General features: G+C 33.2%; 2 protein-coding genes and 1 long non-coding RNA gene across 3 annotated transcripts; 1 reads left to right on the top strand and 2 right to left on the bottom strand.

The window, feature by feature from the left end:
• Positions 51 to 2132, top strand: LOC109725388. Its single transcript, XR_002220248.1, has 2 exons — positions 51 to 1201; positions 1388 to 2132. It is a non-coding gene; the product is annotated as an uncharacterized LOC109725388 (long non-coding RNA).
• On the bottom strand, positions 2883 to 9201 carry LOC109725860 (transcription factor bHLH66-like). Its single transcript, XM_020255260.1, has 7 exons — positions 8734 to 9201; positions 8582 to 8641; positions 8343 to 8468; positions 8033 to 8098; positions 7286 to 7351; positions 6478 to 6546; positions 2883 to 3379 (listed from the first exon to the last, which is right to left on the bottom strand). The coding sequence occupies exons 1-7, from the start codon at positions 9079 to 9081 to the stop codon at positions 3182 to 3184; spliced, it is 933 nt and encodes a 310-aa protein (XP_020110849.1). The 5' UTR covers positions 9082 to 9201; the 3' UTR covers positions 2883 to 3181.
• LOC109706217 (omega-6 fatty acid desaturase, chloroplastic) lies at positions 15266 to 20723 on the bottom strand. The gene is made up of 10 exons (XM_020227025.1): positions 20556 to 20723; positions 20409 to 20457; positions 18973 to 19208; positions 18745 to 18888; positions 18492 to 18643; positions 17423 to 17545; positions 17117 to 17294; positions 16517 to 16635; positions 15828 to 15942; positions 15266 to 15751 (listed from the first exon to the last, which is right to left on the bottom strand). Exons 1-10 carry the CDS (start codon positions 20712 to 20714, stop codon positions 15590 to 15592), a joined length of 1437 nt encoding a protein of 478 aa, XP_020082614.1. The 5' UTR covers positions 20715 to 20723; the 3' UTR covers positions 15266 to 15589.

Genomic DNA, 24924 nt, shown 5'->3' with positions numbered 1-24924 from the left:
GATGCGTGCCGGTCAAAAAAATATGTGTGTCGACACGTAATGGTATGAAATATTTATTTTCTTTAGCAACAAAATATGCCAATTATTTATTATGTATTTTTATCAAATCTTTGAACTTTGTTGAGAAAATTACCTTCTAATTTTAAGAATAGAGGGTTTTAAGTTGTACCATTGGCATGAGGGTTGTATCGTGCCGATATCCTACTGGCACGATAAGGTACGGTGGATTCGGCCCATGCCGATGGGCACTTTAATCCTTGGTTTAAATGTATTATAGGTCGAAATATTTGTAGCCCTTTGAAATACTGTGATTTGCACCATATCTCCTTTGATAGTCGAAACCAAGAATTTAAATGCTGTGGTACTAGGTTGTGCCGAACACTTGCCAAGGCGTTGCGTGTTGTGCTGTGCCAATGTTTGCTGTGGACAAGATATGTGTTCCAGCATAATTTGGCATGAAATTTTTTTCTTCGGCACTGGTGGAGTCTGATTACTAGTAATATATTCTTTATCAAATCTATTGTATTATATTGATTGATGTGATTATTTGTTAATTTCAAAGAAAGAGGGTTTTGAGATGTGCTATCGGCATAGAAGTTGTTGTATTGTGCCGATATCTTGTGCACGGTGGGCGGAATCTCTGCCTATGAGCACTTAATTTTTTGTTGGCCAAAACCCATGGAGAACTCTTTTCATGCGGTTTGTCTTCAGAGAAAAGATTGTACACTAGGATAATTTTAACATTTGCTTTTTTTTTTTTTTTTTTCTCCCCGGTGCTGTGATTGGAGAGGTTTCTCACAAATGAAAGGTTCCTGTTTATATTTTAAATATCCACTGGGTATTGTGCAACTGCAGTATTTAGAGTTTTCTGTATTTTAGTGAAAATGTTAATGAGCTTTTTCCCTCTGGTGGCTTTTTGCTTTTTGTGTTTTTTGTGTGTGAATGGACTGTTACTATCCCTGTGGTGAAATTACCATTTTAAGATGTTTCGAGTGTTGCAGCAGTTGATTTCTATAGTGGTTCTGCAAAGTGATGTCGAAATAGTTGCTATTCCTGTAATCCAGAGATGGCGAGATGAACGATTTTGTTTCGACATCTGTCTCTCTGTTTGATGATGTTGTTTAACTGCACCTGAAACACGGACCCTATTGAAACAGAAATGGAGCTTGCTATGCACCAGTTGCAGTGGAATACAGTTTCGGTGAGCTAACAGAATTTTATGACAGTTTGATTATCAAATGATGTTAGTTTACTTACGTAGTGTTGAAGTATATTAATCTCATGTTGATTAGAAATCAGAATTTTGGCGTATGAGGTTTTATTTATCTATTAGCTTAAGATTTCGGAGTGATCCGCTCTCTGAGTCGGTAATACTCTAGCTATGCAGTTCGCGCAATTGGATTTTTGAAGGTTATGGAGTTGGGGTGATAGCAAAAGGCTATGTAAAATGTAGCTTTAAGACTTTTCCGCAATAGGTTTTGTGAAGGTTGTGGAATTGGTGTGCTATCAAAAAGCTGCGGAAAATGTAGCTTAGACTATTCTCTCTGCTGGAGATCATCAGTTTATTGCAGTACATAGACTGGTTGGACCTGAGTAATGAGTGAAGCTATTACTGTCCTTTTAGGTTCTGTTTACATACGATGTTACTTTGGGTTCACCACTGTTTGTAAACTGTTCATCCCCTTTCTTTTATTTTTTATTTTTTCTGAAGGTAGTACTGTAATAATAGGAAAGTTTGGGTGCGTCTTTTTTGTGTGGTTCTATACGAATGCGTGAATGTTTAGGTAGTTGTGGTGCATATATTTATGTTTTATTTATTTGTTTACTTATTTTTGATTATATATGTTTTATTTATTTGTTTACTTATTTTTGATTATAGGCCCTAATGACTATAGTTCACAGAGGGATCGTTCACTCCGCTAGTTTATTAAGATGATTTCGGGAATGTTGTACATTTTATTTTATATTAAGCATGATAAGCTTTTTTTTTTTTTTATCTACTATAATTGCTATCAATATATGAGAATGACGGTAACTTTTTTAACCCATCTGTAAAAAGAAAAAAAAGGAGAGGGCTTTGGTATCCCGACGTAGTGTTCTGTGCAAGTATGAATAAATTGAAGTTCCCTTTATTACATATCCCAATACATCATCATCATGTAGCCAGGGAAAGCATTGGAGGGGGCGGTAATAACACTCTTTTTTCAAATCTTTGTACACGAATAATCAATCAAAATTTAGCATTATCACTGACCGTATCTAGTGCAATTGAGTGAGTACCTGATGGTTGGTATCTAAGCCTTCAAGTTCGAAATCTTGTTACTTCATATTTGTAGTCAAGTTTATTTATAAAAAATAAACGTAGCAAAAATCTTGCTACCTTTCTCTCAATAATAATAATTAAAATTGACCGCTTCTAACGCAAGTGACAAAGAACTTGACGATCAATATACGAAATTTCAAATTCAAATCGTAGTTGATTCATATTTTTAGCTAAGTTTATTTTTTTAAAAAAATAAACAAAGCTATCTCTCTCTCTCTCTCAAAAAAAAAAAAAANCACATATGAACAGAGGGCCAATTGCAGCAAAAGTCTAGCGGTAAGATTTGTATCCACTTATTCCAAAGCCATTATTTTTCCACCCTTCTCATCAAATTTTTGTTTTCCTTAGATGTTGAAGGATACCTTAATCCCCACTCCCCCTAAATTACTCTTTTTTTTTTTCTTTTTTTTTCTTTTTTTTTTTTTTTGCCTTTGATCAACTCCGCCACCCCCACCACCTTTTAATTCCAACCACAAACCATAATAATTCACTTACATTAAACCACAAAAAAATATATAAAAAAAAACTAGGCTATAAATAAAGGACAGGGATGGAATAAAAAAAAAAGAAGAAGAAAACACGAAGAAAATGATACAGCAACTTACAAGCGCGGAGAGAGCGCGCATATCATAACAACTATTTAACAAAATACATAATATAATAATAATAATAATTATAATAATTATAAAAAAAAAAAGAAGAAAAAAAGGTAAGAGAGGAAGAGCGGGATGAGCCACGGGATCGTCGACGTCCCCCATTTTATAGGGCAAATAATGGGGCCGTCAATCTCCGTCACCTCGCCGTTAACCATTCCCCTCCCGCGAGCGGGAATTCCGGCGCCGTCAGATCCTGACGGCGTTACTGGTCGGCGGCGACGGAGGGGGAGGAGGTGGCGGAGGAGATGGCGGAGGCGAGGGAGATGGGCATGAGGCAGAGGCCCTTCCCCTGCAGGTACTGCATCGCCGTCCCCATGTCCTCCTCCATCATCTGAGCCACCTTCTTCTCCGTCGCCGCCGTTAGGGTTTCGTTACCACCCCCACCCCCCGCGCCGCTCCCCTGAGGTCCAAAAACGCCTTCTTAATAATAATTATAATAATAAATTTCTTTTTTTTAAATTTAAGATAAACTTCAAATACCATCGTTTCCTAATTTCTTACTTTAGTATCCTGTCGTAACCATACTTTTCTCTTTTCATTTCGTTAAATTATATACAAAAAAACTTCAGACACCCCATCTAGATTTACCAAATATTCACTTAGATACTTTTTAGTTTTAACTTTACCATTGGTTTAATGAAAAAAATTTGACGAAAAAAAAAAAATCATAGGTATTAAAATTGATACACTTTTTAAATCTCTAAGGTAGTGTTTGGTTCGGGAACAAGGGGGGGAATAAGCCCTTGTTCCCCCTTTTGTTCCCAAACGCAACGTTTGGTTCCCGGGAACAGTAGTTCCCGAGAATCTGGAACTAGCTGGTATAAGGCTGGAACTGCTGTTCCACCTGTTTCCTGGAACAAGCTTGTTCCTGGATGAGAACAAGATTAATTAAAATCTAAATTTAATTTTAATGACAGTAAATTATTAATTAATCTAATTAATATATTTAAATCATTATTTATTACTTTAATAATTAAATAATTTTAATAATTTATAATTATTATATAATTAAATATTAAAAATTAGATAATATTATTATTAATTTATTATTTATAATTATATAATAATTAATAATATTCACTGTATTTTTATAATAATTATTATTTATTCTTAATGAAAATGACTATTAATATTAATTTATTATTTATATTATTCTACTAATTAAATGATATTATTATATTATATTATTATTAATAATTTTGTATTCTTAATATTAGATCAAATGATATATATATTAATCTTATTATTATAATTTACATATTTATAATTAATAATTATATTATTATTAATATTATTAATAATTTTATTCTAAGTAATTAGATAATTGATATATATATTTAATTATTTATTTATATAATTAATATAATAATTATTTTAATTAATTATTCATTTGTTATCTTAATCAATAACAATGGATATTAATATTAATTTTATTTATTTATAATTAAATAATAATTGATTAATTATTATTTAATAATAAATATTATAATCAATATTTTATAATTCAGATAATCAATATCTCATATTAATTATTATTTATAATAATTAATAAGAATAATTAATGATTTTATTATTTATTAATAATTAATATAATGAATTATTATTATTAATTAGATCATCCATATTATTAATTTTTAATTGATAATTAATTATTTAATAGATTATTATTATTATAATTAATTATTAATAATTAATTTCTATTTATTTTAAGTAATATTTTTTATTACTATTAATTACATAATATAATCTTAATTTCAAATATGAACTTATTCCTCTTGTTCCAATCTAACATGCCAAACACTATCTTGTCTTATATCCTAAGGAACTACTCAAATTTTGCATCCAAACGCATAATATTGTTCCTAATTCCTGTGATTATCACTGAATTGTAACCTATCCCTAAGAACTAGCAGTTCTTACTTATAACCTCGAACCAAAAACAACCGGCAAGGCCCAATAAGATACTAAATGAGAAACGGTAAAAACTTCCCCCCCTCATAGGGTAGTAATTTGAAGTTTGCGCTTTAATTAATAAGCCCTACTGATTTATTTATGTAGGAATTAGCTTCTATACTTTTACAAAAACCAAATCATTAATGATCGGTCTTCTAGGGTTGAGTGGGTCATTGGTTAAATAAATATACGTAAACGATAAAAACGTAAAAAAATTTTTTTTTTTTTTTTTTTTTTTTGCTACCATCATATAATGATCACTAATTAATTTTAAAGAAAAAAAATGTTGAGCTATATTATTGGCACAAGAGTGGTATCGTGTCGATATTTTACCGATACGGTACGGTGCGGTAGGCACAGTCTGCGATTATAAATATTAAAAAATGCTTCTTGTACACCCCACAAAAAAGGGTGTAGAGTTGATAAAAATCGAATTAATTTTTAGTAAAATTTTAAAAATTTGATGTGATAAAAATAATTTTAGTCTGAAATGGATGTAAGATATACACCCGCTTTAGAGTGTATTCGATAGAATTGCTTATAAACATGTTAAAACTTAGTTAGAAGGTGAGGGGTAATCCGGAAATTTCACATGGGGGCATGCGTGCCCCCTGTTGTTTCCCGTCCCGACAAGTCGCTGTCAGCCGGATCCATAACTAATGTTCAGATAGCTAATAATTATGCCACCTGTAGAGCCGAATCGGGCCCCACAATTACCCAACAACCCAATAATCTTTTTTATTTTTTTTACATATTATATATATATATATATATATATATATATATATATATATATTTTGAGAGATAATTATCATGCTACTTCTTTCGTTTACTTTATTTATTTTATTTAGAAATAAATTTAATCGAAAATATAAATTAATTAGAATTCGAACTTAGAATTCGAACTTGGGACCCTCAAGTATCAATCACTAAATCTTTTGCCACTTGCGCTTGGGTCGTTGATAATTCTTAATATGTTATTACAGTTATTATGAGTAGGTCTTACGTGCTTATTAGGAGTACGGAGGCCTCCGTGGTTCTAAGTCGTTTTCGATGACGGAGCTTTTGAATTGTCGGCTCGGTTAGATTTGATCTAGCATATTTGAAACATCTAAAAGGTAAATTTTGTGATTTTTTGATACCATTTACCTAGCGATCGAGAAGGACCGAAATCAACAATTTTTAATGATTGACATATATCGTTTGCAAGTTCAACGATTTAGAAGCATTCAAATCAGATAAATTTTTGATAGAAAATCTTTTATACTACTCACAGCGAGATCTTCGTTCTATATCACCACTTTTTATGAAATTTTTATTTTTAGCCGTTGATTTTGAACTCCTTTGATCGCTAAGTAAATGATATTAAAAAATCATAAAATTTATTTTTTAAATATTTTAAATATGCTAAATCAAATTTAACAAAATCGATCGTCCATTCCGGAGCTTCATAGTCCAAAAAGACTTAGAACACCTACTCCAGTTATTATATATATAAATATAACAAATAAAAGATAAGAAGAGAGAAAAAGATATGAAAGATACCTCGGAGCAGAGATCGCCCACAAGAGGAGCAGCCGCTGCGGCTCCGCCTAAGCGGCTCACGCTAAGCACCTGGGGAAAAATTTCGACCAAAAAAAAGGAAAAAAAAAGAAAAAACCACATTATTATTGGCAATAGATGGGGTACCAGCATAGTAAAGTAATTAATTTCAAAATATAATAGTTTAATAGTCTATAACTCGCCCTTTTACTTCAACTTTGCTATTTTATTTAAGAATAAATTTTAAATACCGTTCATGCAATTTTATATTTTTTTACTTTAGTACTTTGTTATTTAAAGTATATTAATTTAATATCCTATGATTTTTTTTTTTTTTTGTTAGTTTCTTCGTTACCATTTCGTTAAATTATATATAAAAAATTTCATATACCTTATTTAGATTTATCAAATATTTATTTTAGTACTCTTCAGTTTTTATTTTTTTATTGTTTTAATGAAAAAAAATATTAGTGAGTGGGATAATTAAAAAAAATTATGGAATACTAAATTGATACACTCTAAATCATAAAATACTAAAATAAAAAAATACAAAACCATACGAATGATACTTAAAATTTGTTTTTATTTAAAAACTATTTTTTTTAAGATGAAATAATGTTAAAGGTACGTGACCAAAGACTTTTCAAACGGTAATGACAACAAAATAAAAAAAAAAATGCTAAGTCATTTAAAAGAATTAATTGAAATTTACCTTTGGATCAAATGTGTGAAAAATATATGTAGATAATAATTAATTAGCGTAAAGATTAAATTAGGGGGATATTACATTTTAGTGGGGATGGTTTTATACCTTGACCTGGAGCTGGAGGAATTTCACGTAGTCGATGATCTCGTCCAGCATCGACGCTTTATCCGTCTGTGTATAATTCCAACACCAATACATCATTAGTTATCAATTTAATTAAATTAAAATTAAACAGTAATAGAACCGGAAGAGTTTGCTCCTGAAGCTGTTGCTTTAAAATTCGTGCATTAATCATGAATTATCGTTTTAGAGTTTACAAAATTTACTTTTTTGTTTTGTTTAAGATTGATCATCCTTGAGTTCCTCTGAGCTAAATATGCACTCCAAATTTTATTTTTTATTAAATTAATTTTATACAGGTCCTTATAAATATTACAAATTGTAAATATATTTTCATAAAGTTTAATTTTTATATTTTGTCACTGCAAAAAAAATTTTTAATATTTTTGAATATATCCCTCTGATTTGTTACCGTTAAAGTACTATTTATTTTTAAAATAAAATGATATTTTTGTTTTCGCAAATGTCCGTCCAAAAATCTCAATTGTTAATCGAAAAGAAGTAAAAAGATCAATTCATTTCATTAACAAATTAGGATTAAGTATTTTATCTATAATTAACTAATTTTTCTAACTGATCTTAACGGCGAAGACATATTTGAAAATACCATAATTTTTACAGAAATAAAATATAAAAGTTAAACTTTGTAAGAATATATTTATAATTTATTATATTTGTAGGGATATGTATAAAATTAATTTTTTTTATTTATGGGAGAAATTATTATTTTACCTTATTCGCATTCGGTACTAATTCTTGGAGCGCTTTCATCCGCTCTGCTATTCTCTCCCTCCGAAGCTGCAACACAAAAGAGATCAAAAGAAAGAAAAAAAAAAAACCTCTTAAATTTTTTTAAAAAAGTATATCATATTAAAATTCGTACAAAATTGAAAAAAATAAAAAAAAGGGCTGCTCCGCATAAATCAAATTACGTATATTTTAAATTAAAATTTTAAATTTAAAATTTAGGGACTATAATAGAATTTCTAAAACTTAAAATTTTTAAATTTTAGGAATTTTGTTCTGGAATTTTAGAGCTTACTCTCTCAGCGATGCTGTGGGGATCCGTTGCTTGGCCTCTCCTCGCCCTCACTCGCTGCTTTGGCGCCGTCGTTGTCACCGTCGCCTCTGCATTCGTAGGTGTGATTCCGAAGCTCATTGACGTTCTCTGTTGTTATTTTAGATTGAAATTTTAGTTCAAATATTGTGTTTTTTTTTTTTTTTTTTGAAGAAAAAGGGAAAAAAATAGGGGGATTAATGGGAGAAAAAAAAGAAAAAAACCTGTGCGGCTGGAACGGAAAGAAACCCACCGAATCCACCAGCATAGACCCCTTCACCGCCCTAAATTGAGCACCAAATTATCAAAAAAAAACTAAACAATTGATGCGAATAAGGTTTAATTTTGGTCGAAATTGGGGATTCGAGGCTCGTACGGTGGGATTGAGTGATTTGAAGGAGGAGGATGGGTCGATCTCGCAGCCCCCGTCGCCGATCGCTGGGGCGAAGAGGCCGAGCTCGGCGGCGGAGCTCGCCGGGGCGGCGGTGGCGGCGGCGGCGGCGCCGCCGATGGGATCGTACGGCGTGTAGCGCGTCGCCACCGGCGGCGGGGGCGGCGGCGACGGATCCTCCGCCATGTGGTCGCACCACGCGGCGGAGGGCGCGGCGGCGAGCATCTGCTCGAGGAACTCGTCGCCGCCGCTGACGCCGCCGAGGAGGGGCTGGATCCCGATCGCGCTCAGGGACGCCGCGATCGCCTGCATCTCCCTGCTACAGGGCTGCATCGTGGGGCAGGATTTCCAATTTCTAGGGTTAGGGTTAGGGTTAGGGTTTGTGGAGGGAGGGAGCTTGTGCGGAGGAGTTGGAGGAGGAGGAGGAGGAGGAGGGAGACGGTTACGGAAGTGTCGTTGGTGAGTCGGGGGTTATTTATAGTGGGCGCGAATCGGGGATTAGTTTAATTAAGTGGCGGGGGGTCGTAATTAATGAGGTATTAATTACGGATTTTGACCGCGACTAAGGATTTAACTTAAATATAATTAGGGAGCGGGGAATTAAAGGAATTAGGGTTTCGAAAGTTCCCGTGCTCCCTTTGCGGTGCTTCGTTGCGTGGACCATGTCCGCCACGTCAGCTAAAATTTGGGACTTGTTTTTTTTCAAATAACCCTAAAGAATATTATAATTGCTTAAATAACCATACTAAAAAAATATTTGACAAAATAACACTCCTTTTGTTCTAAAGGCGATGAACGATTTACCATCTTTATAATTTTTTATTTAAACGGTGAATCATTCACTGTATTTTTAAAAATTGTACATGTGAAATAGAAAAAAAAAAGGTTGTTAGAATTGTACGTGAGTTATTAGAATTTTTATTTGATTGTTAGGATTGTATAGATAGATTATTAGAAAATTTCAAATTATTAAGATTATATATGATTTGTTGAAATTTTTATATAATTGTTAGAATTATATATGAGATATAGAAAATAAGCGAAAGGCAGGTGAATGATTCACCGCTTTTGTTAAAAATTAGAAAGGCGATGGATCATTCACCGTCTTCATAAAGGTGGTGCATTCACTGTCTTTAAGAGAAGCTTCTACATGGCAAAATGAGTGTTAATTTGCTATTTGTTTTTTTCATAAGGTTATTTACCCAATTAGAAAATTCTATAGGGTCATTTCGAAAAAAAGTCCAAAATTTGTTGGGTTTGTTTGAATGTATAAATATTTTATCTGTATCTATTTATAAGCTGCTTTATTTATTTAGTATATCTTTCAATTTACTCGAGAAAATATGTAGTATTTGCTGGATGAGGAGTGTGATCGAATGTTTATAATGAATATTGCATTCGACATTTAAATTATCTCGTAAGTAAAATATGTTATCTACCAAATTGTAAAATGCTGAAATTTTTTAAAGAGCAGAAAATCAAACTCTCACCAACACAAGAAAATATTTAAACTAAACAAATTATCATCGGATAACTTATTCCGATATTAGAATAAGACATAAGAAGTATATAGTTTTTGATGGATTAAGAGTGTGGTTAAATATTTTCATTGCAATGTTATTCTGATTTCCAAGTTATTTTTTTCAGAAAAAACATAAATGATCAAATTATTTTGTAGGTAAAATATAACATCATGCAAAACTATGAATGTGAAAATCTTTTAACGAGCCAAAATTAAACATTTTGCTTTCAATCACATAATAGAATCTTCATACCCAATAAATTATTGACCATAGTATTTGTAATTGCGCTAAATCGCTATATAGTGATTTTGCTCATAATGCACTGTAATTTTCTTTATAATTGCAGGTAAAATTTTAAATTGTTTTTATGCCAATTTATAGCATGCTAGAATAAGTTATCCATTAGTAATTTGTTTAGTATGAGAATTTTTAGGTGTCACTGGATAATAGAAATTAGATTTTTTGCTTCTTTAAAGATTTAAAAAGATATGGATCGTACTCCTTAGCGACCAAATGTACTAAACAAAATGTTTATACATCTAAATAGGACTAAGAGATGAATTGTAATTTATGAAATGTTTTGAGACTAAAGTGCTCAAGTAAAATGTTACGAAAGGAAGGATCTGTTTAGCTCAAACTTGCGCCAAGAGATCTCGCTGCAACGTAGCGCGACGGTAAAAAGCTCCGACCTTGATAATATTTACATAATACATCTTTTTACGTTGGCGAAATCTAATTCCACCGTGATAGCAAAATGCACTGCTATTATACAGAGTCGTGCAGTAAAAATAGAATGGATGACAGATCACTACTCCGAGTACACGCCAGAAGTTGTGAACCTGGTCCAGGGAGAGGTGAGAAGTGGGTGGGGCCCAGGGGAGGGCGACAAATCACATCCGTCAGATCATAAGATCGATCCAGGACGGCCGTGATCTTTCTTCTGATTGGTGGACTCGTGGGGTGAGTAATAATGACGGGGTTTGACCAATCAGGGAATGGGGAGGAAGTGGAGAAACCCCCCAAACGAAAGTCAGAGTCCACAAAGAAAATTTTCGCTGCACCGGGTGTATAAACACCTCACATAGGAAACATTCTAAAATGCACCGCATTATCTGTACCCCCGACCAATCAAATTTGCTCATGGAGTTCACCTATCCAATCATAATTTTGTTTTATTAAAATATTATTACTTTTCCTTAAAAGCAAATATTTGATTGGCTCAAAACAAAGTGACGCGGTGTCGCTGCTATATCGAAGATCATTTTCTCCTGGTAAACTTTAATCTGATCTTTTATTATTTAGTATATTTTTATTTTATTATTCTGTGATTTAAAAATACTGTACTTAGTTATTATATGGTTTTATTTTTTATCTTATAATTAGGAGCAAGTAGTAAAATATGATAGTAAAATAATACTTTAAAATTTCACAAATCACAAGATAGTACAATATAACATATAATCATCTGTTAATGGAATTCAAAATAAATGTATTGTTATGTTAACATGCTTAACAGGTAGATTCTTATCGTGAAGTAAAAATAAAATCACAGAACGATAGGATAGTAAGTGCAAATACTCTTTACAGTAGGGCAAAGTGAAGTTTATTATAAATCTAACTTATTGAATGTCTTCTATTTCAAGCTTAATTCTAACTTATTGGATCCATTTTATAATACCTTTTGTTTGATCGCCCGAGAACAAAAATTTAGTTTAATAAAATGAGACGATACGAAGTTAAAAAAGCCCTCAAAAGAGTACCACATAGTATATTTTTTGTTACACAAATTTCAATTAGCTAGTTGATCAACTTATACAGTATTTCTAAAGAAGCGAGAATTTCATCCAAAAGAGAAGGCGTAACGTTTGCCGACGAAGAACTAAAGCATTTTGAATTTCGTTCTAGCATTCCAAGTGGTCGATTCAGATTGATTAGACCTGAAATGGATTCGCTTTAATAATCAATGCTGAGTCTGAGAATATCTGAATTGGTTCTCCTGAGAAGGTACCCTAAAAAAAATATAGCTGCTTTCGACACTGCTTTAATTTTTTATAAATTGAGTATCGACTTTTACTGAATCGTTAATTTTATTAAATCACATAATGTCTAGCTAATAAAATTTCGAAATATGTAATCATTTACACATAAGATCGCTAGAAGTACCGTATCACGTCTATTAAATTAGATTTTGATTATAAAAATCCGATCATCGAATATTACATACTATTTGGTTTACTGTAATGGCATCTAAATATTATGGCTGACCAGTAAAATAAATATCCAACTGATGTGTTTCAATATATACTCAAATCGGACGCAGTTAAAAATGCGACTACCAATCCGCTTATCTCCTAACAAAATAAATTACAGAAATGATTCGGTACTTTTTTAAAAAAAAATAAAAAAAATTTTAACCGTTGATTAATAGAGGGTAAAAATATAACTTTAATATTTAGCAGGTAAAAAGATTATTTTATTCAAGATTTGGTAATTAAATAATACAATATTTAAAGAAACTTTTAATTGAGGTCCTAAATTTATGCATTAATTAGTACTAATTTAGAAAATTAATTGATTAACCAAATTTATGAAATTATTAGGCATTAATTTAGGAATCTACTTTAAATGTTTTAGTGTTTCTCAAATTATGCATTAATTTAAATTATAGAAATTTTAGAAATAGTTTTATTTCTAAATACGATGAATTTAAATTTTAAAAATTAAATACTTAAAATTTAAAAGTGAAATTTAAATTAGAGGAATTTCATATTACTATTTAAAAACTAAATTTCTACCAAGATTTAAAATACAGTTTATTCGCACCAGTTTAAAACGTAATGCATAAAAAACTTAGAGAGTAAGATTTCTACAACTAGATTTCTCTAGAGAAATTTTATATTACTATTTAAATTTTAAATTCAATGATTTAAAAACTAGATTGAACCGATTGATTTGACTGATCAGACTTTGACCTATTCTATCAAGAATCTGATTTTAACCTATTGAACCGAATAACATTAAGAACAATTTGGAACCGGTAAAGATAATAGATATTTTAAACAGAATAATAATTTAACTGTTAGAGCTAATAAATATTTTAAATATAATTTTAAACATATAAATTAAAAAGATTAGAATTATTGGTGAGAAAAAAAATAGTTAGTAATTTGAATTCGAATCTGACTAGCAATCACAAAACTTATTTCCGAACTCGACGGATTTCAAAAATCCATATCCAAATTCAAAACTGACTAATTTTTCGAAACCCAAAATCAAATCTAAACCAGAAGACTAGAATTCAAACAATTATTTCTGTTTACCATATTTCAAAGTATTTATATGAAACTTAAATTTTAAAAATATAATTTGAATATAATATTAAATTTTAAATTTAAAAGTGAAATTTAAATTAGAAAAATTTTATATTACTATTTAAACTTTAAATTCAATGATCATATTGTCAAATCATTTGAAATTTTCCTTATATGAAATGCCAAATTATGAAAGGAAAGATAGAGAGTGCGAAAGGAAACAAAGAAAAAATAAAAATTTTGAAAATATAGTAGATGTAAAATGACTAAATTGCTCATGTATTAAAAGACAAAAATATCTTTTTTTGAGGTACCTGGTAACCGGTACCTCTCCCAAAGTGACCTGCTATTGCAGGTCACAATTTAAAAAAAATTAAATCTGAGTCGTTGAATACGCGTAAATAAACGGTAACTAAAAAAAAAAAGTATAGAAGCATTACTCAATAAATTACAGTTACATCATTCGTAACTATGAAATGTAAATACAACTGCTGCATCTCCAACTATGTGCATATATTTAAAATTACACCAACTAAACTGATCTTTAGGTGCGGCGCACAGAGTGTACGTGTACATCTTGTATAGAAAATAATATCTCGAGTCTCCGTGTGGTGGCACGTGCGGGGAGGGGTATTTTGGGCATATTTTGGCACGTGAGATCGTGTGACCGTTGACTGATGATGAGAGAGAGAGAGAGAGAGAGAGAGAGAGAGAGGGGGTTTAATTGGGTCAGTGGACACAAAATGGAATCCTAGGGTTTCATTCGATACGGTGTAGCTCACTTTAGGGACAATTATGCGACAGGATTAGGATAATTTTGCATTATCAAATTAGCGCATTTATTAAATACTACAAAGAACCCTTAAACTCAAGATATTTTATAAATAGGTATCTGACTTTTAATTTACTATCGAAATTTCATTGAAAAGTTTAATGTATCCCTCTTCTTAAGGCTAATTTAGATGTTAATCTTTTAGAATTTTAGATGGCATGAAAAACTTGAGGCTAAACTGTTTTGGCACTAACCATTAATCCCAAAAGTTTGAGCTGTTAGAAATATGCAACCAATTCATTTAAACCGTACGGATACAGTACCCACGGATCTCGATTATGACTCGGTCCAACCAGCCTCACGCCACTTCGAACATGACTCGGCTTATCCAGCCTCACGCTATTTTGAACATAACTCGGCTCAACATGGCCTCTCACCACAGGACAGGATGCTGGTCCATTTAAGCCAACATAAACTACCAAATGTGCTCTTACACTTTTGTGTCTCCATACTGTTTCAAATAGGCAAATTTTTTTTGGCAAAATTATTGAACTTTAGTACCATAATTGAACATTTATGTAGGGTATAATTTAAACTTAAAAGAAAAAGAATTTCTTCTTAATTTAGGCTATCGGAATTACCTGTTCATAGAACAATTTATTATATTTATGTGATTATGTTTTATTGAATGTAACAATCTTATCTAAGACAGCTTATTTTTATTAAGTTTTACACCCAAACGCCAAGGATCATAAAAAGTTTTAAGGGCCTATTTGACAGAGCGGCATGGGCAGGATCAAAATAAAGGAAAATTTGATGCAGGAGGGCAATTGAGACATTGGATAAAGTGTAGGGGGTGATTTTGTAATTTAGCCAAAACTTAATTGTTGCGCAAACAAGCTCTAGGCACATAGAAATGAACTTATGATTGAAACAAATTCACCATTTAGATGAAAATGTAAACTTCTCGGAAACACAGAGAGAGTGATGTTATATTAACATCTGTTTGTTTCTTTTGCTCAGTAGTCCTAGCCAACTAAACATTACACAGAGAAATAATTGAATGTCTAAACATATATAGCTCATACAGCCAAAACATCAGAATGAAGTTTCATTAATTTCTGTGAAAAAATAACTCGTGTCCGAACTTTGTTACGCACTCTGCGAAGCATGTATATGAATATTTGCCGCCGTTTGCTGTAGTAGATGTATAGAAAAAGAGCTGCTCAAGAGAATCATGCATAATCTGGCATTGCCTTCTTTAGGAATGTGATTGGTTTGGAATCCTCGGGCGCAACCTCGTCAAATGAAACATAATACTTCTCCTTATCGTATACGTGGCACGTAGTCATTATCGTCTTCATGAGACGCCAATTCCAGTTTGCTTCGTTGAGATACTGTCGATAAGAAAAAAAAAGTATTTTTTGAGGAACTGGAGAAGGAAATCATTTACGAAAAGAAATATAGATGCACCTTGCCCCAGTTTTGGAGGAGTGCCTCGTGAGCTGCACGGAGATTGTAGCTCGGGATCCTCGGAGAAATGTGGTGCGGAATGTGGACACTGATATCATGGCAAAGGATCTCTATCCTGTTAAAAACATTTAGTCTTGTTAGGTGCAGTATAAAAGGGTTGCGAGTTATCGCGAGGAGAAGATTTCGAAAGTGTCGATGTTACAATGCAAAATAACTACGTGATTTACCTATCATGTCCCAATAGTTTCATTCTGAGTTTTGTTACTGATGTATGATGCATTCCAGAGCCCTTGTGCATGAAAAATATAAGGATGTATTTACGGCCCACAAATTTTGATAACAATACAAAACCTTTTCCCTTATGATATTCCTCTTCCTAACATGCAATTCCACATTTGATTTCCTTGAGTTGGGTCGATGTACTTGATACCGAGAGCTACTTTCTAAGCCAAAGTACACCTCATGATTTTAGATTTGCTTCCGTTAACGCATACTATTTAGTTTTATTATGGAAGCTTCTAACTCCATATGTTTTTTTGGATATTATGGTCTTTTGTTAGATATCCATTTGTTTGCACCGGTTAGTAGATTGATCCTAGTCTGTCCCAAAACTCGACAAACGACAAAATCAAGTAAAAGCTGTTTTCAATGATCCATGAATAATCATCAGGTTTTGAGTGAATATTTACCAGCGAGGATAGTTACAGTGAACCGTGCCACCAAGTTGTGCTTGAGCAGCATTCCACTCCTCTGATGCTTTGAAAGGTATATGCGGAGCAGTATGATGAATCATTGTAAACGTGCTCATCTGAAATTTAGAGTACAATTATGATAAATAACATAATCAAAGTTGATTACAAGATGTTTCAATTTAAATGTTAGACATGCTTGGCCTTTTCGCAAAAGAAAATCCACACGTTTTGTGAGAATTTGAAAAAGAGTACAGGGCAGGCATTTTCCATTTTCGCAACTTTAGCACATTTTAATAGAGCATTTAAGGCCAAACTGTCCCTCGACTCCAACATCATGACGCACAATTTAAGAGGATTGAAGCATATTTCTGAACTGGTGATAAGTCCGGATGTCACTGGCTGTTTGGCCCTAAAAGTTGAAAAGTCTGCAGGAGTTGCACGAACCAAACAGGTGATAAGCTTTGCAAAATGAAACGAACAGGATTTTTGGCAAAAAAGCCAAGAACCTCAACCAATGGAGTGTCCCAAAGCTTGCATCATAACAAAGACTAGAGAAAGGGAGAAAAACAAGCCTAAAAATCACCAAAAAAAAATTACCCAAAAATGATACACCATCCACGGCATGAACCAAAACTTGAACCATCCTACTATCCCTGTCTTCAAAATAATTAACGGCCATCCTATCGCCATAAATGCAAATACACATGCTAAGCTTATCTTCACTCTTCCAACTTCGGTAGGTCTAAACTTTTTCAAGTCGAAGTGCCATGTCAACCTAACGAGTAACTTGACAGTGTTAAGAGAAGTAAGTATTCATCGAAACAAGAAAATATGTTGTCATATTAGTATATTACATGCATATCATATATGTTAAAATTATGAAAATGGAGGTGTGCACGGTACCAGTGAGCTATTGACATCCAAGGCCTGATGGGGCCATAACCGAGAATAATTGCTTTCCTTAAAGCAGAAGATGTGTCAATTTCCTCTTTCCAAACTGGGTGCCAAGCAGTATCTTCTGACAACCTGGATATGAGGAGCAAAGAAGGTTGAGGATGGTGCCAAAATTTCAGTTCCTTTTATTGTCCGACTGTGCAAGATGTTGGCCAAAGGAGCGGATAAGCTATTAGAAATGCATTTCTATACCAAAGTATGCTTGATGGTTACATGCATGTATATAGGGATGTCAATAAGGAGTTAAGTTACATTGACCAGTTGGTACTCAAAGCAAATTTTTAACCTACTGTAAATAAAACAAAAAAGCCAAAGTTGCAAAGAAATTGAACATAAGTTGGCAAACTATTTACCTTAACTTCGCAACCTAGTCGGGGGAAAAAAAAACAAGGATTAATTTCCTGTGTACACCTCAAAATTTGTCAAAAATTTATGCACCATTTGGAATATATAATATCATAGAATGACCTTGTCGTCACCATCTGTTAAAAAATGCCAGCTTAATCCAGGTTAAGTCATAATTTAATACAGACTGAGAAATTTGCATTCTCACCCCTCACTTTCCACCTTCTTCCTAAATGCAGAAATGTCCCAAAAGGCCAAAATGGGAATTTATGAAGTGTACAGTTAGCTTCTAATGAATTGGTACAAAAGAGTACTTACAATGATTAATAATGTTTTCAGGGCATTTTATGGCACTTAATAATTCTGGGAGGGTAAATATGACACTATAGATAGGGGGATAACATGCATTTAATTTTGTCTAGTTGTCGACCTACTTTATATAAACATGTTAGATGAAATATTGTATCTAATTTATACAACGTGTTAGATTAAATAGTAACAAGAAAAATCTGCGCGTGTGAATATCCTTTAATTGTACGAAAAAAATTTAAGAACAGAAGGCGACAGATACAGTTTTACTATCAAGCAGAAGAATCAGAAAACAAATCACAGCAAAGGTCAAGATTTTCACATACACTAATGTGAGGAAGGCTAAGAAAAGTAGAATACAAACATATTCGTTTTCGCGTGATGTCTGTCGTGCTTAAACCGCCAAGGTTCGTAAGGATATATCAGCGGCAGAAAGGCAAGAGTTCCAACAATATCTTCCACCAGTTTATTCCTTGAAAAGGACTTGTGAGCACAGTCATGGCCTATGACAAAGAACTTTAGAAAGACAAATTAATTAAAACATGGAAGAGCATAGAATACAGTAGAAAAAGCCAATGCATGCGCGCACGAGAGAGAGATGGGCTAGGCAAACTAACCCCTGTCGCTGCTGTGCCAGTCCATGCCCAAGCCAAAGGAAGCAAATACCAAGGAGCTTTTGCAATTACGAATATTCCGAGCGCATATGAAGTGACAGATATCAAAACTGACTTCCAGGCTTTCAGGTCATCAATTTCAAACACCTTCACAAAAAGAAAGTTTCTGTGTAAAAAATACGAGAAAAGAAAAAAAGGAAAAAAAAAAAAAACCGCACTAGCCAGCCAAACCTTTTTAGGGAGACTATCCATGATGTCTTTCAAAGTAACATCATCTGGGAGTGGTTCCCCGATTTGTGCGAACCCATACTTTTCACTTAATTCCTTTCTTTTCTCCTCATTGTCTAGCAATACTGGTTCTACGGGAAGTACTGCCGCTTGCACAACTTTATTTGATGTCCTATAGGGCAAATGTTGATGCACAAATTTTCTCCTCGGTTGGAAATTTTTCTTCAAACAAAATATGCCTGTCCGGGAGCAAAACATGACGCACCAGTGATTTTCATAGCAATCAAAATTAGAGTAGCCGCATATCTCGCCAAAATGTCTAGAGCTCTGGTTGGAGCAGGAAGCTGAAACAGCTTCTCATCGGCATCAAACTTGTTAGGAGGTTTATGAAAAAAGTTAATAGGGCTTCTAGGACAAGTCTACACGACAAAATTTTGACATAAGCTTCATGCAAGCCACACAAGCCTTGCTAATCCAGGAGCTTGATAGCGAAGGCTGCTTTTCTTGAAGCTCCTTAAGAGACAGAAAACTATCGACATCCAACGGACTGCTTATATACTATTGAATTGTGTCTTCTATACTATTGAATTGTGTCTTGAAAGCAGAATCGGCATACGAGTCTAATCTCAAGAATGTAAATAGTCAAGTTTCTTCTTTTGTACTTGTATACAAAAGAAACCTTCAAATAACGACAGGTCCAAGCTTAATAATCTCCCTAATATTGATCCTTCATGGTACAAAGTTCCATTCACATTTACCTCGTCATTTGCTCTAGACAATTACGTCCGATACATCATGAAAAATTAGATGATCTTCCAACATTGTGCATTTAATTCATAGAAAGCATTTAATGAAAAAGCAAGTTTCAAGCTCTACGGTTTTCACCACAAAAAACGACTTTGCAGGTTCTACAAGAAATGGCATTATCTCGATGAAAATCGAAACTCATCAAACATATATGGGATCTTATCTTGATAATGAATGCTATTACGAACATGTAAAACCTAAATAATATAAGAATTAAGCTACCATTTTCTTCTTCGATTAGTAAAAATAGTGTTATTTATTACCCTAATCCCTCTGAAAACGGAAAAAGTGCGAAAATTGACAAACTGTCGCCATATGGTATAGTTACTATTTGATACAAAGTTATATGACAAGTGCTATTGGAATTACAGCTTTTACATGTAGCAGAATCAGAATCTCCGAATTTTGAGCTTTCGCTTTTCGCTACAGCAGAAGATTCAAACTTTTCAAAATCACATTTTTTTGCTTTTCGCCGCAAACGCAAAAGCTCTAGACATTTCCGATTGCCAAACATTAATCTATTATTACACAAGGAACTGAAGCTTAAAGCAGAAGCAATTTTCCTCAAAATCCACTCCAATCCCACACCGAAACCACCAAAAATCAACAAGAACAAGCGATCAAAACTATACCCGGGTAACATCTCGGCCTCCCACTCCACGACGACCTCCTCTGCGGCACCTGCTCCAAAAAACCCCCAAAAAAGCGCAAAAAACACGAAATTTGAGCACCAAAAAGGGGAGAATCCAAGAGGATGGTGAGCGATTCGTGAGGTTTACCTCTAAGCGGAGGATGATAGGGTTCGAGAGCTCGCACGCCATCATCCGCTTGAGGCCACCGCACCCTCTCTCTCTCTCTCTCTCTCTCTCTCTCTCTCTCTCTAATCCAATACGTATGTGGGAAAGAGGGAGATTTGGAGCGGTTACAGTGGAGCGCATTTTATTTTTGTGCGTGGACTCGAAACAAAAAAAATAAAAAAAATAAAAAAAAATAAATACATAAATAAATAAATAAATAAATAAATAAATAAAATTGGAGGAGTTTTTAGGCTTGCGTCGTAGCCTTTGGAGTTGGATAGGTGGGGACGAGGCCCCTCCCCTGCAACCACAAGCATCCTCAAATTATTTTTATTTTTATTTTTATTTTTGGAGATTAATTACATATAGATTTCTATAAATATAGTAAATTATAAATATATTTTTATATAATTTAATTTCTACAAAAGTTTTAATATTTTCAAATATGTTACAATCCGTTGGAAAAATTTAGTTAACGTTAGGTTAAATACTTAATTTTGCTTAATTTTTGACATTTTTGTCACTTTTATATTATACTGTTGTACCTTTTGGAATGATATATTTATGATAGAAAAATTTAAAATATAAACAGTTCGTTAGAATATAAACAGTTCTCTAACGAACTGTTTATATTTTCTCATCACAGTTCTAGAAAATGGAGAGAACCGCGGCCGATCGATGCGTGAACGAGGAGACGAAATTGGTGAGAGGCAAATTGGTCATTTTGTCATCATAATTCATACCGTACCTCCTGTGAACATTTTTTATTTTACAATGGGGCCAAATGTAGGTTTTTAGATGACAGGAAAAAAGTGAAAAGCGGGTATTGACATGGAGGTTTTATGTAACTTAGCTAAATTTTTATACAAAATTTAGTTTGAGTGAATGATGAATTATTTGCAATCCTGGTAAATAAAGTGGAAGCTACAACTATTTTTCGACTATTAAAATTTTTATAAAAATATATCATCTATTATTATTTAGTATGAATGTATTATAAGGTAACTAACAATAATAATAAGAAAAAGAATCCTTCCTACAATATCTATTCTCTATTCTTTCTTAGTAGTACATTAAAGAAGAATTTGGGGGACCTTGGGGTGCCACGTGTCTCCCCAACCCTAATAGTAATATGGTTACCCATAGCCTCGATATCAATATGAAGTACTCACTGTGCGTAGCCCATAGCGCCACGCCGATATAATCGAAGAGTATCGCCTACACCCTACACCGCGGGTAGTATATATACTAATATATATAATACTAGTTGAATGTACGGTGCAAATGCAACGGTAACATAATTTATAAGAATACTCTCAACCAATATAAGTGTGTACATTATATATCTAATCCAACAAAATTTTATAACTAAAACTAATATTAAAATTAACTATATTACTGATGTTATTAGAAAATAATTTACAATATCCTACGTTGTCTTTTTTTTTATATCACATCGACATTTTTTATAGTATTTTTTTTGATTTTTGAGGTGAATTAAATTTAAATATGTGTTTTAAACTAAAAGCATCAAAATTTAATTTATATTTATTTTCAAATTTAAAAATTTAAGATTGATCCACTGTAATAAAAAAATTAATTGTTAATTTAAATTTGATATCAAAAATTAAATTAAATTCATAATTTAAACTCAAATTTTAATGTAAAATAGATAAATATGAATGCTATTTTTTTACAAATTGATCATAACAGTTTGTTTTTATTTGAGGTATTTTTTAACAAATTGATTATAATCGTTCGTAGGATTAAATTTATAGATGGATAGAAATGCTATTTTTTAATAAATTGATCATAACTGTTCTTATTTGAGAATTTTTTTAACAAATTGATCATAAGCATTTTTAGATAATAGATTTTTATATAGTAGAGATTTAATAGATGGATCATAATCGTTCTTATTGATTTGAGATATTTTTAACAAATTAATCATAACCATTCGTAGGGAATATTATTTTATATTTAATAGATTAATCATAACCGTTTATTTTTATTTGAGATATTTTTAACAAATTAATTATAACCATTCGTCGGTAATATTATTTTATTCCTTTTTGGATTCCGTCTGTCATTGTCGGAATTCCTATACGCTTTTGCATACCCAGGTACCAGTGGAAGCATATCCGGTACGTGCACAGACCCGCCATACACCTGCAGTATATAAGGCGTTTACAAGAAAGCAAGGCGATAGAAGAAAAATATAGAAAAATCCTAACCTGATATCAGAGCAAAGTATAAATTCCAAATACTATCAATAGAGGAACAAAGAGTAACCAATCCAAAATTTCAACTAAAAGAAAAAGTAACACAACTATAATATCTGGTTTAACGATACATATACATCACGGGGTATACAAAAAGTGAGTACAATGGTGGTCTCTCTCTATATATAGGGACATCACCCTCGACCGTAGCCCGAGTAGCAAGGTGATCGACTAGCATGCTCCTAACAATGTCTAGCTAGACGCGACTCCCTTACCACGATCCCTAATCTCTCCTGTAGATGGCTCTGTAAAAATAACCACAAAAAGGGCGTGAGAACTATTAACAATAGTTCCCAGTGGGTAAGCCGCCAGCCTCGGCGAATTACACCACTAGGCTCATGATGTACTAAATGAAAGTAAAAGCGATAATTGCATGATATCTATATGCAATGCTAGCAGGCAATAGGCATGTAATCAACATGTAATCAAGATTTCTGCAGTAATAAATCAACTGAATAATAGAAGCATAGCACTACTATAAACATGAACATAAACATGGATGTGTAAGTAAATACTGTACACTATAACTGATGAGCATTCATTACTATCCTTTGTCATTTAGTACTTTCATTTCATTCATAAGGACCTACCCAAGATAGTCCAGCTTGCGCCGTGCCTAATGGCCCCGTGGTAGTATACACTCCCCACGGCAATCCACTTTGGCACCCAATCCTGCACGGGCGAGCAACTGTCGCGTAGGCCAACTCCGGAGTGCCGGCTTGTAGGGAGCTACCCTCACAAGCATGTGCGAATGAGCACGATGGCAAGCAAGCAAGATCCATAATCCAATACATCTCAATCATCATGTTTTATCTTGCAATATTCTCACTCTCGATCCATTGATCGGAATTTCAATATAACAGATATTGAACATAACTAGTATCGACTAGATTAATAAATATGTGAGAATAATGCTAATTTACATATGGCATTAGAAACCTTTCTACTATCATGGCACTATCATTATAGTCACAAAACATCTCATTGTTCTTTAGTTTCTAGGAACATGAAAACTTGTCCATTAGTCATTCAATTAGATTCAACATAAACATAAAGATTTGTATGCATGAATGTTCTCTACTTACAGAGATCTCAATTCAGTTATGTATCGATACTATAGTATAGTGGCTAGCCTCAAGTCCTATATTAATCTCAAAAGCACACAACCACAACAATTCTATAGTAACACATACAACATAGGGGAGCTTCACTTGCTCTGGTTAGGTCAAACCCACCTATTACTAGGCTCAAATCAGTCCAAAAGAAATCCCAAAATCAGCTCCACAAGGTCTCAACTCTGCTGAAAAACAAAGCACGAAAGTGGCATCATTACTACAATCGAAATGTCCGATCTCGGCACAATTCGCACTTATTACAAAGTAGTAGCTTGAATCCCTACTTTGGGGCTAGTTTAATACCTCAAGATGAGTCTCCAAGAGCTCTCACAAGTCAACTAAAGACGATCCAAGGCTCGATCGCCCTCTCGCTGCGAACAACATCGAAACGGCATCAGAACGCTCAAATATAAATTAATATCATCGAAATCTTGCAAAATCAGCTTTACAACTGAAATTTCTAATTACCCTTGGTTAGAATATCCTCCAAACCAGCTTCCAAGAGTACAAGTTCAATTCAAAGAGGCTCAAAGGCCTACTGCGAAGAAAACATACCAAGCTGTATTAAGTTGCTTAAATAACCCGCATTTAATTCCAAATTAGCTTCATAATGAACTAATTACCTCTATTAAGCTTCAAAGTAGCTTATCCCTGGTCTAAAGAGGTTCATTCACAGCTAATTAACTCATATTTACTTGCTGAAACCTCAGTTTAAAACAGTTGGAAGCAAAAATCCAAAATCAATACTCAAATCGACTAATAGAACGTCGATAACGGAAAAATCGAGTCGATTACCTTCTCAAGCTTCCAACCAGTGAACTACTGGTTCAGGGCTGCGAAAAGCTTTCCAAAACACTCTCTCACACGTCCACGTAGGCTGAGCGACGCTCGCAACCAGCGGAAAACCAACGTTGCGACGAAAACGAGCGAAATCGGCGATTTCTTTGTAGAGAG

Source organism: Ananas comosus, linkage group 2, assembly GCF_001540865.1.
Source record: "Ananas comosus cultivar F153 linkage group 2, ASM154086v1, whole genome shotgun sequence".
Classification (NCBI taxonomy): Eukaryota; Viridiplantae; Streptophyta; class Magnoliopsida; order Poales; family Bromeliaceae; genus Ananas; species Ananas comosus.
Note: the sequence above shows the minus strand (reverse complement) of the source record. Positions and strands in the feature narration are given on the sequence as shown.

What these genes read in the sequence shown, in the direction of transcription:
- LOC109725860 (XM_020255260.1), bottom strand. Translation starts at nt 9,081, where the DNA reads ATGCAGCCCTGTAGCAGGGAGATGCAGGCGATCGCGGCGTCCCTGAGC. An exon ending in TCAAATCACTCAATCCCACC is followed by an intron (nt 8,642 to 8,733) that starts GTACGAGCCTCG and finishes TGCTCAATTTAG; the next exon opens with GGCGGTGAAGGGGTCTATGC. An exon ending in TTTCCGTTCCAGCCGCACAG is followed by an intron (nt 8,469 to 8,581) that starts GTTTTTTTCTTT and finishes AAATAACAACAG; the next exon opens with AGAACGTCAATGAGCTTCGG.
- LOC109706217 (XM_020227025.1), bottom strand. Translation starts at nt 20,714, where the DNA reads ATGCGCTCCACTGTAACCGCTCCAAATCTCCCTCTTTCCCACATACGT. An exon ending in CATCACGCGAAAACGAATAT is followed by an intron (nt 17,546 to 18,491) that starts GTTTGTATTCTA and finishes CCTCATATCCAG; the next exon opens with GTTGTCAGAAGATACTGCTT. An exon ending in TGGATGTCAATAGCTCACTG is followed by an intron (nt 17,295 to 17,422) that starts GTACCGTGCACA and finishes GTTACTCGTTAG; the next exon opens with GTTGACATGGCACTTCGACT.